Source organism: Mytilus edulis, chromosome 4 (genome assembly GCF_963676685.1).
Source record: "Mytilus edulis chromosome 4, xbMytEdul2.2, whole genome shotgun sequence".
Taxonomy (NCBI): domain Eukaryota; kingdom Metazoa; phylum Mollusca; class Bivalvia; order Mytilida; family Mytilidae; genus Mytilus; species Mytilus edulis.
This window is the reverse complement of record NC_092347.1, coordinates 56102134-56114828: the sequence shown is the minus strand read 5'-3', so window position 1 is coordinate 56114828 and position 12695 is coordinate 56102134. Positions and strand designations below refer to the sequence as shown.

Here is a 12695-nt window from a genome sequence, read left to right as displayed (position 1 = left end):
AAAGAGTGTACTAGTGGTAAAACGTATGACGTACTAAATAAAGTTGAATAATGATCAAAATCTCGAGTTAAGCTATTAGCAACCCCCCCCCCCCAATTTTGAATTATGGTATTTCGATGGCTGTTTTTTTTTCCTATCCTGTTATGGACCCGCTGACTTAAGAGGGCGTGTCTAATTAGTCAAGACCTACACTGTTTTTTTTTTTGTTAAATTATATTTGTTTCCTCATACATAAGTAAATACTAACATCGTCAGATATTTTTACTTGTATGTCAGTGTATATATTACAATGTTTTCCTATTTCAATACTTTTTTATTACTGTGTCATCTTTTGTTTTACATTGTTTACCGGTTAAAGGTCGTATTCATTTAAAGAGCTACTGTATACATATAAGCACTTCAACGCAAAGCTAGATGCATGATAAATGTTAATTTACGCCGTATTTTATTTTTCTCAAGAAACCATTTTTTTCATCTTTCTCTAGAAAAACCAAACTTTGAGTTTTCTATCCTGAATGACAATGATCTCGGAAAAGTTTGGTTAAGAACTATACTGACAATTTGTGTTGCATTCTACTGCAATAATAAATCATTACGCATTTGCTGTCGTTGTTTTCTACTGTATTGAAGATAATTTTAAGAAAACAGAAACTTAAGTGAGTATGGTCTAGTAATTATGATTAAGATAATTGCAGGTCTTTTATATAAACAGACCAAAAGGACAAAGATATCTTTTAAGTGTTGAGTTCTAGTTCTGGTAATATTCTGTATGAGTTTTTTGCCGATTCCCGCCGTGCCCTTTCCTTTTAGGAAAGAAACCGCCCTTTCCAGACGGCCATTATGACGTCGTTAAAACACCGTGAAATTACGGGAAACTATAGACGACGGTTACGTTTGTTATTACCTCCCCTGAAACTGTTGGATATGCCCTTAAACGCACTCTAAATTGAAAATAGTTTTGCTATATTCCATTATTAAATCTGTTACCGATTATAAAATTCCATTGAAACTATAGATTATCTATTACTTATACCACAGTTGATTCAAAAGTAAGTGCTGCAAGGAAAAGGCTGTGAAATGGAATTTGTAAAATAGATTTATTTCATGTGCATTTTATAGTACAGTTAAAAATTAGTAATATTTAGTATTTTCTGGAACAGCCCTAAGATAGTCCCCTGCATTATATTTTCCAGGTATGAAAAAACTGATAAATATCCATAGAGTTATAAACTTGTTATCTTGGAAACTTTCTTTTTGAGGTCACTCAATGAGAGCTATTAGATTGAATTTTTTCATGGCAACGTTTGGAGACATTTCTTTATAACAATACATGTACATTAAATATAAGTGTTACTGTTGAACAAACATTATAAATTGTCAACAATGAGAAATTGTTAAAACAATTTACCTGATTAAAGCAGATATTTTCACTACATGACATTCTTGTATCATTATTATATAAGTGAAAAATGATAATTTTAGTTCAATTAATACGATTTCCCTTCTTTTCCATCAATCACAAGTTAGGGTGAGATGAACTAATCTAAGTAACATTGTTTTCTGTTTACTAATAGTGAGTCTTTCTTGGAGATTTTCTTCCATCAAGGAGAGTTTTACCAACCAAGATGGAGACATATTTAATGGTAGAATCTCCTTTCCTTTTTTCCTATACCCCAAACATAGACATTTTAACAGATATGATGTCAACATAGTATGGGAAACTTGCAGGGGTTATCCTTGCAATTTGACGTAGCTAAGCACTTTTATATATTAATTTTTGTACCTGAGATTTAAATTGAATTAGTTGAAATAGTTCAAGTTTATTATCGACTTTGTTTTAAAGTACAATGAATTTGCAACTTATGAATGATTTCATGGACCCTGATTTATCAATTGAGAAAAAAATGTCTTTATTAACTTTAAGAAATGTATGCTTTTCAAAACTTTAGACTTTTGTGTATCTGATTTATCATATAAATTATGTCCAAGATAAACTTATGTATTTTTGATAACCAAATCTTGGGAAGGTGTATTTTTCCTAATGAATATTTTTTTTTTATATATCTAAGGTTTGTGTAAATGTATATTATACTGGTATATATTTTAATTCTTGTTTTGCAATGAACTTCAAAGTAAAAAAAATACAGTCTAAAACAAATAAAGAGGTTTTAGAATTTTAATTTATAGTTTAAATCACAGAAAGTCATTGATTTTACATATTGTCAGATCCATGTATACAAAAACCCACTTGAAAGTGCTTTTCCTCCATATCAAACCACTCATCATGGTGTTTGAAAACTTCAAGATCTTTTGACACAAATATTTCACTTTTGATAAGCGTGTAGCTTTCTCTCTTGCGAAATAATATAAAAATGTTTTATAAAAATTGTAACAAATTCTCTAAATAATATTTTTTGTCAATATCAATACACGTATTTAGATATTTTGAATGATGTTAATACCTATGACAAATAATGTTATAAAGATGTAATGTGTATTTGACAAAGGATTTAAAAGGCGGGAACACATAGCGACAAATGACCTGTAACAATTGATCACAAATCAGTTTGTACTGTGAAATACTGAAAAATCATATTCATATTTATCTAACGTTTTGCTTCTTTAACATAAAGTTAAATTTATTGTCAGTGAATAGTATTTTGTTGAAACACAGCCCAATTTGAAATTTATTTAATCAATGTAATCATGGCTTGGTTTTGACTTTATGGACCAGACAAATTATTTGCTAGATATTATTGATATCAGTTATGAACTGTAGCGGGGGATCTAATCATCTCCTAGTAGTTTGAATCGGCTATTACGAAGCATTTTGTACCGATTTACGAACCTAGGCATTGTTTAAACGTGTGACTTAATTGATTATATTGTTCTTTGAGAAATAATTTGTTGTTTAGATCTGTTACGGGGATGTGATTTATTGACGCTTGGATTTTTAAAGTGCTTCTAAGACTAACTACATGGAAACATTCTGATATTTATGGAACTTCAATAGTGTATTGGGTTTTATATAAGCTGACCATAAACTTTGTGAAATGGAAAGTTTTAAATGTGTGTTTGTCACGTACTTAAGATAAAAAAATCATTCTGGATAAGACAAGAGGAATTATATACCTGGTTTCTATGGGAACAAATTATATCATTTCACGTAGAATGGTCTTCTTAATTGGAATTATTTGCATGAAAACTTAACACAATTAGATCGGTGAATTGATCGCTATTTACAATTTTTGGTTTTTTATCAACACTTTATCTAAGAAGTAAACAATGCCTGTTTTAAAGCAGGTATAAGTTACCAATTTTATTGAGGATTTTACGAGGTATCACCATTAAATGGATTTCATAATGATAGGATTTTGTCACCAAATATTCTTTCAATGGATGTGAAAGAAAGATAATATCAGGTAGAAAAATGGAAAAATATGTTACAATTTAAAATGAACAGGAAAATATCATCTTAATTTCATGTTAATATTTTGGAATTTTAAGTGTTCATTGGATTCATTTAAATGAATTTGCTGTATTTTGGAAAAATTGAACATTTTGCTTTGTTTTTCATAATACTTTAAAAGGAGTTAATTTTCATTCATCTGACTCGATTAAAACTTGGCATACATGGCCTTGACATAATGTGTTTTGACATAGAATATACTAAATTGATGAATGATCAGAATTTTATAAAGATGAACCTTGCTTACTCTCCGAAAAAACAACAAACCATGTTAACACCAAGGGAGTCGTCAATGGCAAGAAATCATCTGGGAGAATTAACTAAAGCATTTGCAGCCATTAATACAAGTAAAATTGAAATCAAAACTAAACCTCCTCTGAAGAGAAGTTATTCTGTTACACCTACAGGAACATCACAGGGTTTGGCATACCCTAATGGAGGACGACCCAAGTTGCACAAAAGTCACTGGCATAGTACTAACGATTTGTCTATGAGAAGACAGAATGACCTCACTCCTCCTCCTCGCTTTACCTCTAATGATTATATCTCAAGAAGAGCGATTCAAAATGACCTGCTCCCGTCACCTCGTTTAAGAAATGAGGTTATTGCAGCTGCAAAAAAAATCCAAAGTGAGGTTCTAGCGACAACACATTATATAAAACCAGATATTGAACAAAAAGCTGCTCAGTACACACAAGCAGAACTGCTTAAGCAAAATTATGCTGAACATGTGTACAAAAAGTTGACTGCCTCGGAGGAAAACATGCTTCAAAAATCTGCTTACTTTCAAAATTCTATTACTACCAAACTGAACAGTAGTTCTCAGACTATGAATAGTATGTTACAAAAACAAGCTTATAGTGCCTCACAGCAACCTGTTCAGAACTCTGTCATGCAAAAATCGTATATTCAGCAGGAAGTTAAACAATCAGTTACACTCAAACTGATATCTGTTCAATCAGCTGAAGAGGTATCAGAAAATAATGAGTAAGTCATGTTAAATGAGCAGTGTTTTGATCAAAAATCCATACTAGTAGAAAATAATGAGTAAGTCATGTAAAATGAGCAGTGTTCTAATCAAAAATCCATACTAGTAGAAAATAATGAGTAAGTCATGTTAAATGAGCAGTGTTTTGATCAAAAATCCATACTAGTAGAAAATAATGAGTAAGTCATGTTAAATGAGCAGTGTTTTAATCAAAAATCCATACTAGTAGAAAATAATGAGTAATTCATGTAAAATGAGCAGTGTTTTGATAAAGAATTCATACTAGTAGTAAATAATGAGTAAGTCATGTTAAATGAGCAGTGTTTTGATCAAAAATCCATACTAGTAGAAAATAATGAGTAAGTCATGTAAAATGAGCAGTGTTTTGATAAAGAATTCATACTAGTAGAAAATAATGAGTAAGTCATGTAAAATGAGCAGTGTTCTGATCAAGAATCCATACTAGTAGAAATTATATTGATATTAAGAGAACATCAGTACTCTTGGATATCACTGGTATAAAACTAGAAATGCATAGAACAAAGTCATGTCTTGGTACTCTGTTAGTATTTCGTTGAAATACAGTCATTACATCTGTATAAAAAGCAGCTAATTAGTTTGTGTTACGCTGGATTGTGCATGCCTTAACTTATATGATTGTCATTAAGTTGCCCACAGATAGTTTGTCCCAAACTGAACCAGCTTTACCCAAGGTCACATAAAAATTAAACCTTTTGACAAAATGACAAGTCAGCCAGTCTCAGGCAGCAACAGAAAAAAATCAGCAGCTATTCAGTTATGTGTACTTGGAAATAATAAAGAATCTGGTATTTTTTCACTATAATAATCTTTATCAATGATTTTGTAATTACATGAAATTGAAGGAAGGAAAGATTCTGAAGATAGAAATAATTTTTTTATGTCCTTCTTTTGATGAGAAATATGTTAATTTGCTAGAATATCAATAGAGTTTCAGATACTATGTTAATCCATATTTTGTGCTTTTGGTTTAATCGTCTATTTTTAGCTCACCTGGCCCAATGTCAAAAATTTTCTCCTGAAACTTCTGAGTCATCATTAGGGTATCTAGTTTTAAAAATTTGTTAAATGACCCCACCTGCCAACCAAGATGGCTGACATGGCTAAAAATAGTACATAGGGGTAAAATGCATTTTCTGGCTTATATCTCTAAAACCAAAGCATTTAGAGAAACTCTGTCAGGGAGTAAAATTGTTCAATAGGTCAAAATCTATCTGCCCTGAAATTTTCAGACAAATAAGGCAACCAAATTGGTAATTTTAAGAAAATAACAACAAGAATGTTTAGAAAACACATCACCATCACCAAAACACAATTTTATCATGAATTCTATTCCTGTCCTTTGTTTAATATGCACATAGACCAAGGTGAGCGACGCAGGCTCTAAAAGAGCCTCTAGTTTTATGATAACATGAAACTAATTCTCAATGCTAAGAACCAAAAACTGGCTGACAGATTTCAAATTTGGACAGTAAGTAACTTTCCTCTAAGAGTCATGTCCCTTTCTAACTCGAACATATTCTTCTTTGATTTTGTGATTGATTTTTATATGACTGCAAAAATTTAAAAAATTTTGGTCGTATATTGGTATCATGTCATCGTCAGCATCATCTGAAGACGGATTGTTTCCGGATAATAACTTTTGAATCAGTAAAAATAAATTAAAATTTTTTTTTTTAACACAATGTTTATACAATGTAACCACAAAAGGAAGGATTGATTTTGGGGTTATGGTTCCGAAGGTTTAGGAATTAGGGGCCCAAAGGGGCCAAAATCAGCATTTATCCAGTTTCAGGACACAAAGTTGTGTATTAGTATTTCAATTGTTCTGAAATTGTACCGCAATGTTTAATACCATAAGTAGAAGGTTGGGATTTATTTTAAGGGGTTATTGGGCAAACAGTCTAGGAATTAAGGTCCAAAAAGTTGCCAAAAACAAACATTTTTCTAGTTTCAAGACAATAACTTGTGAGTAACTGTATGGATCTCTCTGATATTGTACCACAAGTTTTCATATAACACAGGGAAGATTGGTATTCAGTTTGGGGTTAATTTCCCCGAATATGTAGGAATAAGGGGCCAAAAAAGGGCCAAAAAGAAGCACTTTTCTAGTTTACAGACAATAACTTGTGTTTAAGTGTATGGATCTCTATAAATTTTTACAAAAAGGTTCAATACCACTAAAGTTATGGCTCAAAATGGTTTGGAATTAGGGGCAAATAAGGGGAAGAACTAGGTATTTCTGATCAATGGACAATTAAGACAATTTAAAAGCAGTGTAAGAGAGGTAACTCTAAAACAATTAACATACAATGTTGGGCATGTTCGGATTTAACTCCCATACACTACTTGCATATTATGTATAAAGAAATGTCAGGTTTTGGACTAATTGCAAAAAAAGGGGGGTGGTAGTTGTTTTCAATTTTTTTTCTTTCAAATTTCTCAAATTTCAAATTTTTGACAAGTTAAAAGAAGAAATCTTTAATTGTACAATATTGTGCAATAAAATTGTAAGATCTTGACATTTGTTTTGTGTCAGAAACTCATATCATGTCAAAAATTCAATAGCAATCCAAATTCAGAGCTGTATCAAGCTTGAATGTTGTGTCCATACTTGCCCCAACTGTTCAGGGTTGGACTTCAGCGGCCGTATAAAGCTGCACCCTGCAGAGCACCTGGTTATGTTTTATATAAAGATAAAACAAATAAAAGATGTCTTGTTGAATAAAGAGGAGGCAGGGGGGGGGGGGGGGGGGGGGGGGGGGGGTCTGAGGGGTCTGAGGGGTCTGAGGGGTCCTGATCCTAAAATTCCCAGCTTTAAAACATGAAATCCAGATTTTAAAGAAATTTAAATCCAGACATTCTGAATTTCGAAAAAAAAAAGGATTCCCAGATCCGAAAAGGGATCAAACCCCGAAATCCTGAGCTAAAAAAAACATCCCATCCCGGACTCCCAATAAAGGTCCATCCCCCCTCAATAAAGATGCAGTAAAAATGTATTGATTTACACTGTAGAACTGTTATATCTGAAAAACTTCAAATTCACAAGCCACTTCTGTTATCAGAAATATCTCTGTATGCTTGGAAACCTCTAATTCTTGAACGATTGCCCATAATTGAACCAGTATACATTTTACCTTTTACCCTTGTAAGTGGAATTTTACACGTGATAAATATATGTCTTGAATTACATAATGTAGTTGACTGCAACTTAGAAAGTACCAATTATATATAGTGTTACTTTAAAGTACAAACTTCACTTAAAACTTTAAAATATATTCCCTTTCAATTTTACATCAAAGGGTTATATTAACTGTAAAAATGTGAGATCTATTTAACACCTGTTTTAGGGACGACATCAAAAGATCAATGTAAGATAAAAAACTTAATTCAAATAGTTTGGGGGTGGGGGGGTTGAACTGCTGCAAGATTTGGTTATCCGACATTGATTTTTACATATATCCATATGGGTCAATCAATTTTTCCCAAATTAAGTTAATAGGGGGGTAGGGGGGTCAGTGAAAAAACTATTTGAATTAAGTTTTTTATCCTTCATTGAACTTTTGATGTCGTCCCTTACAGTATGGCAACTTGGGATGCGATTTACTGTAAAAATGTGAGATCTATTTGAAACAATATTGTTTTACCATATGGCAATTTTAACTTGGGATGCGATAACTATTTGAGATTTTTGCAAATATATAGATGTGAATAAAAATTGTCAAGAATATGCAGACAAACTTTGATCTTGTCTTATATGGATATATCATCAGAAATATTATAACTTGTCAAGAAGTTGGTTAGAAAGGGCAAATGCAAAAAAAGAAGTCATGTAAAAAGTGACTGGTTTACAATCCTAGATAAAACTGGTTCCTCTCTGAGTTTGTTATTTGACCAATGTTATGAATGAAACAGTTCCACGTCCTGTTTTATGGACCAGACCATTTTTACAGAAGATACTGTATAGTGGGTAATTTTCGCGGGGTGTACATTTTCGCTTAATTTCGCAGATAGAACAAAATCACTAAAATATATTCTGCCAATTTTAAAGTTCACATGCAAAGGTATTAATAAAAATTTTGAATCCGCCCAAAATATTTTGTATGCCTTATTCAATGGAAATTGCAAAATTTTACACCCACAAAAATTACCCAATATACAGTATGTTATAAGAACTAATATAGGTTTGAATCTTCACTGAACTGTCCATTTTTCTCAAAAAAATGGGGAAGAATTTATGTATATAAGAATGACATATCAAGTGTTACCAAATTTCACCAGTTTTGCAATTCTCTATTTTCATGTTTTGGGTATTTATTCCTCCTATAACGAAGTGTCTGTATAGGTACAATGTTTAATGATATAAAATGTTCAATGATGTCATTTAAAATAAATCACAAATCAATAACAGAGATTACCTTGTCATTGCTTTTAGATATATAATGTTGTAATCTTGATTTTCAATTTATAAAAAATGTGTAATAAACTTTCCTGTGTGATAATTTTAGTCACTTAACCAAGATTTTCAATACCGTTGCACATAACTAATGCTTTCAACAATGAATAATACAGCTGATTGTTTACACCCATGTACGATTTATTGTCATTATAAAAGTGTTCAGAAGAGTTATTACTTTTAATGGCTAGAGTAATCCGTAATGATCTTATATTTTACAGAAGGAAGCAAGTTTTGTCAATAACAGAAGATAAATCGAAGAAATTATTAGAAGGAAAGTTAGATAAATCACAGAATGAGTTTGTGGGTAGAGCTGGTCTGACACACCAGCCTGTAGAAGCCGTTAACACTAAACAACAGGTTAGTTCACAAATCTTTGACAAGAAATAAGCTGGTTTAAAAAGGCTCTTACATCAATCAATTCAAAATCCTTACAGTAATATTGATAACTTGTTAAATAAAGAAGATATAACGTGTCAAAGAGACAGAGATCTAGCAACACAAAAAAACAAGCATCAAGAGGTCTGAAAGTTAAACAATCAAGCAATCATTGGTGTATACATCTCTGCTTCTCTCCTTTTTTGTAAAAATGTTTTATATCTTGTCAACAGATTGTTTTATTCATTCTGCTATTAAAATTATAGACCATATTTGCTTAGTTTTTGCCATTTGAAAATCTAAAGGACTATTGGTAATGAAAATAAATTGATAATAATGTCGCTTGGGACATCTTTAACCAATAACAACATTTTAGTGTACACTTTAAATATACCATGAATGCCTCTGATTCTTAAAAGGAGACTTTGCTTGGTTAAAATTCCTTTAAATAGATTGGATTTAAAAACTTCTTTATGGGAATAATGTCCCTTTCTATTTTACCTCAAAAAGTTCTTGGTCCTACCAAGGAGGATATATAGATAGGTTCTTGTAGAAATCAACTGTATTTAATTTCTCAATAATAATAAACACTTCCGATATTGTTGTAAGGAGTACATGTTGAAATGAAATATACTTTTTGAACGATTTCTGTATTATTTTCTCAGTGTCAATGGACAATATACTCAGTTGTAAGTAAAACGGCAATTGTGTTATGTTTTAAACAAATACATGTACACTGCATTAATCTTTGAAAACGATCAGGGGAAAAGACACCAACATAAAAATCTGTATGACACAGACACACTGATATTGGTTCACATCTTCCTTGGTTACTATGGAAATCATTTATGTTTATTTTCCAAATTCTTCAAAAATATTTCAATTTGTTCATGACCATATCAAGATTTTTTTTATTAGGTTTTGAAATCCCAATTGTTCTAATGCAAAATGTATCTTAGTTTTACTTTAGTTCATAAGGAGCAATTTTGATATCAACAACCAGTAACATTTTTGAATCAAATATTCAGATATTTTATTAACATGTAAAATATTTCTAGTGTAAATGTTTAAAAATGCAGCAATGTAAAATTCTGTCACTTCTTAAAACAAAGCATGAAGGAAGTGAATAATGAAAATATATATATATATATATTCAGATATGCACACTTGGTTATATAAATAAAACTAAAAGCAATTTTTATTATGTTTTTGTGTCGTGTAGGTGGTGGTTAAATAGATTTGTTTATAATAAGAGCTAAATTTGTATTGTACATTATGTTTTGGTTAACCATATGCAGTTTGTTTTGTTTATAAAGTATTTTGTTGTATTAATTTTTTTTTTTTTATTGTTGTTTGTGTGGGTAATTTATTCGAAAGAAGATACTAGTTGCACATTACATTAAACTGCATTCAATGTTTCTCAATTGTAAATGAAGTGTAAATTTTTGAAATTTATTTCTGTTTTTTATAAACATATCAATCAAGCCATTTTCCTAAATATATATAAATGAAATTATTGTCACTATGTGTTAATCAAACAACAATCAATCAATCATTCAATCAATCAAGCTAGTAAAAATAGAACCCTTGTTAAATCCATCAGCTACCATTGCCAAAAAGGCAACAAATGAACTCACAATAAATTCAAAGAGCACAAGAAAAAGCATGACATGAACTTTTAAGATTCCATTTTATAACTAATCACATGATTGTTGAACAGACATTGATGGAGAAGCATCATATAACAAAAGCCTCTTTGGAAGACTTAGGTTTTTCTTATGAAACTTCAGAGATAAGAATTCAATTAGTAAAATTGTGTAAATGTGTATGATAAATGCAAATGTATATGTCTGATATTCTCCATGTTTGGTAATATAACTAGATTTTTTTCATAATTATGAATGATTTTATTATTCAAGGAGCACCTTTTTGAGGGAGAGGCAATTGAGAAACCCAATGAAAATTAAACACTTTTACCAACAACTACCGGTAATAGGCCAAGCAATTATATATCCTTAAAATAGAAGTTTTTGCTCAGTCTATGAAATAACAAGACTCCTATTGGTTAAGAAGTTTGTATAATCTGGATGGATGCCTGTTTAACTGTAAAATTGGTGCCATAACCTTTAAATGTCTGCCTTTGAATACTTCTTTTGTTGGGTTGCTGGTTCATTTATCAATATATTTACCATACATCTTCGTTAATCAATGTCAATGTTCATGGGTATATAGACTTTAGTTCTGACTGGTGACTAATCCATGTGTTTTTATATATATATATATATCTTTATCTACATAATATTATAATAATTTGTCATTTTTTTTTCAGGAACAGAATGCAAGAAGAAATTTTGCTAGGAGTTATGTAAATGAAATTACAAAAGAAGCGATATTCACGGACAGAAAAAAAAATGAATTATTAAAACAGTGGCCAATGATTTTTCATGAAATGGTCTATTCATCTATGAGTGACATGTCGGACATGCAAAGTTATATGAAAAAATGTTTAGAAGAGTTAGAGAAAAGCTAGCAGTGGTATAACAATAGTTTTATTGCCTTTTAATGGGCCGTTGCTAAGTGCCATGAGAAAGTCTTTCAATAGTTCTTCTGAAAAGTCGTCCAATGACAGAAATATTTCACATCTGTGACTGTGATGTATAATGGCAGCAAGAAGTCAAAAGATGGTTTATTATAATGTGATCACATGATATTCAAGGGTACTTCAGAGATGGGAAAAGAAGTTAGATGCACCTTCCGAATCAAAGATGATGAATGAACTGTGCAAATGGACTGACTTACAAAAATTGTTTATTATGAATGATTTGTTACAAAAAAAGATTTCACTTATGATGAGACAAATTAATTTCTCATATTTTGATGCAGTTTATATAGGTGCTTTTATATCAAATTTTGATGTGTAAAAGGAAAAACAGATTTTATTCAAAAACTTCTGCCAGCCCATATATGTTTTTAACACACATACTATTATATGTTCATAAAGGATAGAGTAATAAGAAAAACATGTTCATTATATCAAACTGTTGTGATTGGTCAAACATATTTAAAAAGAAAAAAACAATGTAAATTTTGAATGGTTACTTTTTCTGAAAGTTGTCAGAGATTGGTTTTATGGCCTGTTTTAGGGTCTTGGGACCAAGTCCAACATGCCCAAAAACAGACCATCAGATGTCAGAGTAATAATCAAGGGCTTCTTCACATACTGATGTGTTATCATTTTACATGTTTCTTCAAGATCAATGCACACATTTTTTTTATCATTTTACATGTTTCTTCAAGATCAATGCACACATTTTTTTTTTTATGTAATTGTATCTTGCCATTTATATTTGTTTATCAATGGAAGT

General features: G+C 30.9%; 1 protein-coding gene across 31 annotated transcripts in view; it reads left to right on the top strand.

Annotated features, from left to right (window-relative positions):
• Nucleotides 1-12406, top strand: part of LOC139519999 (leucine-rich repeat-containing protein 49-like) — an 85013-nt gene extending 72607 nt beyond the window's left edge. For 16 of the 31 annotated variants that reach the window (XM_071312351.1, XM_071312361.1, XM_071312363.1 and 13 more), the window contains 2 exons: nt 9174-9312; nt 11660-12406. In XM_071312351.1, the coding sequence (XP_071168452.1) occupies nt 9174-9312; nt 11660-11860 (340 nt within the window). In that variant the 3' untranslated portion in view covers nt 11861-12406. Of the gene's footprint in view, nt 1-9173; nt 9313-9995; nt 10020-11659 lie in introns of all 31 variants that reach the window. The other 15 variants (XM_071312345.1, XM_071312341.1, XM_071312352.1 and 12 more) reach the window with 2 other exon arrangements.
• The last annotated feature ends 289 nt before the right edge of the window (nt 12407-12695 follow it).